The following is an 8264-nucleotide window of genomic DNA, read 5'->3' as shown; positions in this document are numbered from 1 at the left end:
AGGAAGGAAGGAAGGAAGGAAGGAAGGAAGGACACTGTTAAATTGTAAATCACTTTATTACATCTAACTGCTAAATAGTTAAAGAACATTAACTTGAGGTTGTTTTTGTTTCATGTCTGTTCATTTATCCATGAACAGAGCTAAGAATGTATGAGGTCTGACAATTAAGTTTGTGAACCCATTCTTCTCTAAGCTGATCTTTTAAATACATGGTATCTTTTAATAAGTGGGAAAGTAATGATCTATTTGAATGAATAAATGGTAATATGATTACATTCTAAAAGGATATTTGGCTCAGACGTAATGTTCTTTAGACAAATGACTTTAGTTAATAGACAACGTTACTAAGATTAGAACTAAAGAGATTCATAATCGTGATCACATATTTATTAATCAGTATTACCCTCAGCTTTTTAAATTTTTAAAAAATACATCTAGAGTCATAAAATTAAAAAGATTTTCAGGGAAAATGAAAAGATCAGTTGTCCTAATAATGCATTTAACAACACAGAGAACTCAGTATTTTCTCACCAGATAGAGTGATGGAGCACATTTGAATTTATCGCCCCGTGATCCTAATACTTGCTACCTGGCACTGAGAGGATCCATTCTGAGCAAACAAGTTTTAACTCCCAGCCACAGGGAATCAATCATATCACATAAGCCCGGGGACCAGCATAACAAGAAGAGGATAAGGGACCAAGGAGAACAAATACAAAAAGAGAAAATTGGAAATAAAACTTGTAAGAGATAGAATAAAAATTTGCATTTCTACTTGGTATAATGCTAGATTCATGCGGTGATTTACTATGATCTCGTGTTTAGAGTGCAATAAGGAGTCAGCCATAATGTGAAAGTTTCAGGTTCACAGTCTCAAAACAAAAGAATGCAAGAGGGGTTGATTCAATCCTGAGGATAAAAGACCGTCTATGGCATTTTCACATCTACTCACACACACACACACAAATACATGTGGAGATATATAACTCAGCTATAGTCACATTTTGGAAAGTCTTTTGAATACTTTCTTGTGTATTTTTCGCTCACACTTATTCTGCCCTACGCATAAGACATTAAGAATCTGTCAGGAATGCTTAATTGCTTTCTGCTCTTAAAACGATCTTCATCCATAATTATTTCAAGACTGTTCAAGGAGCTAGTTACCTTTTATCCAACTACAAATCTAAACAAATTGTCATTGAGGTCCCTGGGCAGTTTCTAGAATAAAAGGATGCCTGAGAAAGATAGTAACTCCAAGGAATCCATTTGGAAGTCCACTGAGAAACTCAAAAGAGCAATGGGTAGCTCAGGTTTAGAAAAGAAATGAATCCTGAAACCGGCCGGGGTGGGGCTGTGGGCTCTTTTTTTTAAAATCTTGTCTGAAATAGTGCATTAGAATTCAAGATAGATAAAAATCTGAATTGGTGACCCAGGAGTAGGGAGACGGATACTGCAGCTTCTTCAGTTCATCTTTCAGATGCATGTGATTATAAACACCGTAGTGAGAAACTTAGGCTTCCAAATGAAGAGAAACACAGTTAGGAGCAGGAATGGCATAGTTGGTAGAGAGACTCAAAAGATGGTTTTGCTCTGCATAAAAATTATCAAAACTTAGACAGTTATGGGAAATAGACCAAAAAATGTCAAATTTGAGAAATGCTTCACTTTCGGGACAGCAGTTAGAAGTGCCGTGGCTACTAAATTGTGCACACTTGATGGCCGCAGTCAGTCCTCACCCAGGGAAAGTCTGTGTCCATCGCTGCCAGGGTAGCAGGAGATACCAACATCTTCCCGATGGCTGCAGTCGTGCCTTCCCCACTGTCTCCTGGAACACTGAAGGACGCTGGTTTCCTTTCCTGAGCAGCTGACATCATCCAGCCATATGGGACCTGGGCTTTCTTGAAAATGGTTTGCAGAGGCTTGTTTACCATACCTGTAGCAATAAAGCACACATTGTAAAGAGACTGCTGTCTCTCATTTCAAGGACCACAAAACATCCAACAAACATTAAGTGACATGATTTCAGAGGATGAGTATTTGTTCTTTCTCCCACCTTCGGGACAAAGTTCTAAGAGCTGTGTTTGCCCATCACAGATGTTGGTCATCTTAACAATTTTTTATTATTTCAGTGAGTGACTAATGAATAATTGCTCCTCTTTCCCCATCCACTCTGTGTTTTGTCTACAACTTATCCCACCAATCATAAAGAACGCAGACAAAGAAAAAAAATCTCAAATTCCTGAAGCAATGCTGGGACCAGAAAGTGGGAAACTGTATGTCGTGTTGGCCTCTGATGAACCATCTGAGCTCATTTGATTTCATCAGCTTCTCTAGGCTTCGCTGTTATCCTCTTCCCCAAAATGAAAAGCGTGGATTAGTTCAGTGATTACTCTATTACTGTACCTATAATAAAATTTGAATTTCAGCCCATCAAAATCAAAATGAAAATGTTCTTAGCTTTTCATAAGATTTGATGAGCTCAAATCTTAAAAATATTTCATGAATAATATTTGTTACAACTACTCTATTTGTAACATTGCACTATAAAAAACTAAGTATATCGTAATAAATATATACGTTGCAGAAATAGGAAAGATCTGGTAATTTTATCGGTAATTTTAAAAATGGGTAAAGTTAGTCTACACCCTTTCTTTCTCCCTCCAATATTTTTTTCTTTTGTGCTAATAAAATGCAAACCTCCACAAATCCCTGAGCCTAAGGATCTTTAAGGTGTCTCTTGGTTCTACCAGTCCATGAAATCCAACTCTTACTCATAAATTTTATGTCTTTCATTTCCCTCATTTCCTATTCTTCTTACTTCTATAGTAAGAGTATAATGAGATCTTCCTCACTGCCATGAATTTTATTAATTTTTTTCCTATACCAGTATTTATTAAATTTATTTAGCAATATGAATATTTTACTAAAGTAAAATAATGAAACATTTAATCAACCATTCTAAGGCATTTTTCCCTCCTATCTACTGACTACTTAAGTTGTAACCAGAAAAGTAAATTCACCTAAATCCCACACAGCTATCATTTTTTTTTTACATTCCCTCACCCCCAGTGTGGAAGGTTGGTATGCTGGTCATTTTGATGTGTCCACTTGGCTAAGCTATATGGTGCAATTATTCTTTTTGAAAATTATTTTATCTTTTATATATTTCTTTATTTCAGATTAATATGAGTACAAATGATTAGGTTACATTGTTTCCATTTTTGAGGTAAAGTTCAAATTGTAGTGGAGCCCTTCATCTGGGGAGTGTACCCTTACATTGTGACCATTAGGTGAGAGCTATTGCAATTATTTTTAACTTATACTATTTTTATACAAAATGCCTCAGTCTGATTATCATCCATCCCTATCAACTCTACAGGGTGTCCATAAAGTTCATGTGCAATCATAGACACCCTGTATGACATAACAGGACGTCATTTCACTTTGCGATCACATTTGTACAAAAAAAACTTCACCCTTTTTCTCATTCCCCCAAAAAATTCTTTTTCAAAAATTCCTCTCTAAACGAAATGTAGGACATGCTCTTACTACTTTCCAGCATAATCATTTAGAACTTTCCCACATATTATTGAGAACATTTTTAGAATCAGTAAATTTTTATATTATGTGTATGAAAGAAAAAACTAAATGGACTTGTGGAACAAAATAAATAAAATATGGAGAAGAAAACTCAATGTACTTCAGTTGTTTTCATTGATAAGGAAAAAAGATGAATATGAATAGTAAGCATAGGATTTATGACTCTAAATCTGTGAAAATAGGGTACAGTTAATAGTCTAGCAGAGAGTTCCTTAAACAAACTGACACATATTAAGTAATTCTCATTAATTAAAAGTTAATACCCATATTTATGTGGCTATTATGGCACATCCCTTTACCCAGTGATTATAATTGCTCTGCCCAGGAAAATTCAAGACCTGGGACAATTGTGTACACTTATATCTTCATGATAGCATTGTTCGTAACAAGGAAAGAAAAAATTAAATTAAACTAAAAATTAAGTAAATTATGCCATGAGCATCTGATGTATATTACCATTAAAAATTGTGACTAAAGCAATAAAAAGGTTAAAAAAAAGTATATAAAAATTAGATGTTTACTACTAGTTTACTACTAGACTACTAGACTAAAATTAAGTAAATTATGCTATGAGCATCTGATGTATATTACCATTAAAAATTGTGACTAAAGCAATAAAAAGGTTTTAAAAAGTATATAAAAATTAGATGTTTACCACTAGACCTGATATAAAGTTACACATACCACTTATGATGCATAATTATGGAGAGTGTTTTATTTTCTTACTTTTCTAAACTTTTCTGTCTTATATTACTTTCATAAATTTTTTTATAAATTTTTAAATATAGGTATAAACATAGCTTTGCCTCACTTGAATAAAGGTATATTTTTAGGCTTCTGTGACTATTTGCAAATAGCTCTATTTCAAGCTGACATGCAATAATTTGGCCAATTTTTTTTCAAGCACGAGACAATTACTTCAAGCATTACATAGAAATGTGAAAAACAAGAAAGAATGGGCATTCATGGGCTTCCTTCGCCATCTCACTGAAAAGGCATCATTTGCAGTTCCTGGGACATAGTTCAGTCTTTACTTTGGAATGCATCGTGTGTAATAGGAAACATACGTCTCAAAGGATGATACTTAGCTTCTAAGTGAGTGAGGGCAAAGGCGAGTTCTAAAGGTCATCTCATGACAAGAAGGCTGTTTTTCTCAAATAAAAGTGATAATTATCATCATATTCTGAGAAAGGGAATAATGCAACCCTAAAGCATTTGACACCAGACTTCTCGGCAATTTTAGACACAATGATGTCATAACTAACAACATCCAATCGATAGAATGGGGCATTCAGAGTCCTACTTCAATAGACACAAAGCGACCTAGAAGTCACCCCCTGGCTTCAACCAGTTATTCAAGAAGAGGAGTGGTGGTGGGAAAGGTAAATGCCGTACACAGCAAGCGATGGTTATCCATCGCCCTGGAAAATGTCATCATTTTTATTGTAGAACTTCCATATATAGGTAGGTAGGGAGGTAGAGAGATGATAGAGAATGTGTATTTTTAGTGTTGTAGAAATTACAACAGAGATCACACAATAATACTATTACAGATATAATGTGGCATTTAGCTGCCTCACGCCAATGAACCTTACTTAAATCCCAGCTGTCGACAAACCACGTATGTATTCAGCTCCGTCCAGCCATCATCACAGACAGTGCCCCACTGTCCCCTGTAATACACCTCCAAGCGACCCTCATGGCTGCCTTTCCCACCTGCGAGTCTGATGACCCCATCTGCGATTAAAAGGAGACACGGAGACAAAGCAAATCAATTCTCAAAAACACCGCAAAACAAGATTGCCATTTCACAGGAAAGAAAGATTACCATTTCACCACATTCAGGCCTCCCCGTAGGCTTTTTTTTTTTTTTTTTTAATTTATATCTGTGCTCAACGACCTGAGGTTATTGAATTGATTCTGAAGTTTGACATTACATAGTTCTGTCTTAATAAAATATCCATTCCGTTTTATTTGTACTCTATTTGCTGAGTAGAAAAATGTATTCTGACATAATTCCAAAGGATCTATTTAAATTTCTCTGGACTAAAAATTATGTGGGAAATTTCCTATAACACCAGTTTCTTTAAATCTAAGCAGTATTGGTCATTTAAATTTAGAAAAAATTTAGAAAGTAAGAAAACATATTAAGTTGGAAACAGCTCAAAATTTTAAGTGCAAATAAAATATGAAGACAGAAAAGAAAACTATTGTGGATAAAGGACAATCTGTCATGTCAACACATTTAGTATTCCTTAGGAACACATTTAGAATTCCTTAGCATTCATGAATTATAAAAATTGGAACACGCATCTTGCCTTTGTTCTTTTATTGATGATAACAGACCTGAGTTTGAATCTTATTAACTCAATGAATAACTAATTCCCTGAAAATTCTATACAGAATTTCTAAGCAGATGCATATATAACAAATTTAATTCCAAAGAAGTAGATTTAAAAACCATTTCCATCCGAAATATGCAAATACTCCCCAATCAAACATATAAAGAATCTTGGGTAAAAGTCATGCTTCTCATGAATCTCTAAATTCTTTTAAAAGCAAATAAAGGTCTCTTAGCAACAGACATAAACAGTTTACTATCTACAAAGCACTGTGACAAGAATTACCTCATCGGACCATCACAGCAATGCTTGAAAGAGGGGGAAATAGTGGCTTAAGAAGATGAAGCCCTCTGGTTTAAAACCTGGCCAGAAATTCTCTATTTTTATTGTATATCAATATGTTCATCTGTTAATAAAAACAATAGCATGTAGAAAACTACATCAACAAAAACGTAAATTTGCTATTTCGTAGACTCTGAGAAGTCATTCTTTTGATTTTTATTAAAGAAAGACTGAAACAAAAACACTTTTTCTTCAAATTCTTGTTATCATAGAAACAATGGCTCTGATGACACAACTTCTCTTACCTGTCCATTTTCTTCTTCTTGTTAAGTACATACACAGGTTAAGTACATACATACACACCAGTCTGTACTCACACATGCCCTTCTTATAACACCTGGCATATTATGATAGGCATGTTACATTCTGGAATATTCTAAAAATTGAGCACAGCAAAGTCCACTTGGTTTCTCAAACAGTGTGCTTCAATCAGCAATTGCATTGTTACAGTTTTTTCAGCTATGAACACATTAAACACATTAAACACATTCTGAGAGTCAAGGGAAGTTACTAGATAAATTGACTACAGATGAAATTATTACACCTACTGTCTGAAATGTATCACTCCACACTGATTTTGATTATTATATTGCAATGAAGTCATATTTTGTGATCGAGCTTTGTAGGATAGTATAGGATTAAACTGAAAAATTCAGAAATATCTATGTCATATTTTAATATACAATTTGTGTTCTTTTTTTTTTTTTTTTTTAGTTTTATTTGGGACATTGATTTGTATGCTCATTTGGTAGTATTCTCTAAACCAAGGATCAGGGAAGCTGTGGCAAGCCCAATGCTACTGGGAGCAGGAGTTGGTATACTGATGTGGTGACATCCTTACCTGTAAGAGGCGTACAGGACACTCCAGCATCTTCTTTATGGTCACAATTATGTTCTCCCCAGGAACTCTTTGGACATTGCTCAATGGAAAGCTCATTCCCAGTACAACGCACTTCATCCAACATTACTGGGCCAGATCCTTCTCCAAAATATGCCTGATTCCATGCTTTGGCAATGCCACTGAACAGACATAAAAACATAAAGATTTTGGATCAGACACCAAAGCTTGGTCTGATGTATTCTTTTGCCCCTGATAAAAGCATAATTAGTAATTCCTACTTCAATTCACTTCCAAGGTCATGTATGAGTTTCTATATTTCTTTTTTGTTTGTTTGTTGTGCTTCGTATTTTCGACCATTATGTGTCTTTCAATAACTGCTAGGAATTCCCCAATATTGATCCTCCTTTTCTTCATTAGTAATGGAACCTCAGATTTTTAGAAGGACAATGGCTATCCAGAATAAAAATCATTTTTCCTAACCTCCCCTCCTTCTAGATGACTAAGTTTGTTTGTGGCAAAATATATACAACATAAAATTTAGCATTTTTAAGTTTATAGTATTATACATTAAGTTTATTCACACTGTTGTACATCACTGTCCTTTTCCAAAACTTTCTCATCATCACAAAAATCAAACTCTGTACCTGTTTTGGATGACTAAGTTTTGGCCAGTGATTTTAGGTAGAAATGTCACATATCATGTCTAGGAAGTCTTCTTTCCTTGTTCCACTTCTTATTGACCGCAGGGCAGAGGTGATGGAGCTTGGAAAGATACTTTGGGCCATAAGATGTCATACTGAAGATGACAGATTTTTTTTTTTTTTTGACAGATGCAAGCAAGAAAGAGCCTAGGGCCCTGGTGATTGTGGAACCACCAAACTGGCCTTGAACTGGCTACCTCTTGTCTTTCTTCTTGAGAGAGAAACACATTCCTGTTTAAACTTGTTTAAGCCGCTGTTACACACAGCCAAATCTATTTCTAACAAAAACCTCTCTTCACTTAAGTTCATTTGTAGAAAATTTACCTCTCCCACAATTCAAAGAGAAATCGTATTCTAAAACCTCTAAGTTCGGTGAAGATCACAACCGCCTGTCAAAATGATGGATGACTTCAGAAATTTCATTCTTTTTTTTTTTTT

At 34.8% G+C, this 8264-nt stretch overlaps 1 protein-coding gene across 1 annotated transcript in view; it reads right to left on the bottom strand.

Annotated features, from left to right (window-relative positions):
- The window catches only part of PRSS12 (protease, serine 12), a 69834-nt gene that overhangs the window by 28883 nt on the left and 32687 nt on the right, over positions 1–8264 (bottom strand). The window contains 3 exon segments of the mRNA XM_003800066.2: positions 1737–1933; positions 5196–5337; positions 7126–7304. Of these exon segments, the coding sequence (XP_003800114.1) occupies positions 1737–1933; positions 5196–5337; positions 7126–7304 (518 nt within the window).

Source organism: Otolemur garnettii, unplaced genomic scaffold, assembly GCF_000181295.1.
Source record: "Otolemur garnettii isolate 467f Iridium unplaced genomic scaffold, OtoGar3 scaffold00164, whole genome shotgun sequence".
In the NCBI taxonomy this organism is placed as follows: domain Eukaryota; kingdom Metazoa; phylum Chordata; class Mammalia; order Primates; family Galagidae; genus Otolemur; species Otolemur garnettii.
The sequence above is the reverse complement of the archived record's forward strand: the minus strand, read 5'-3'. Positions and strand labels throughout refer to the sequence as shown.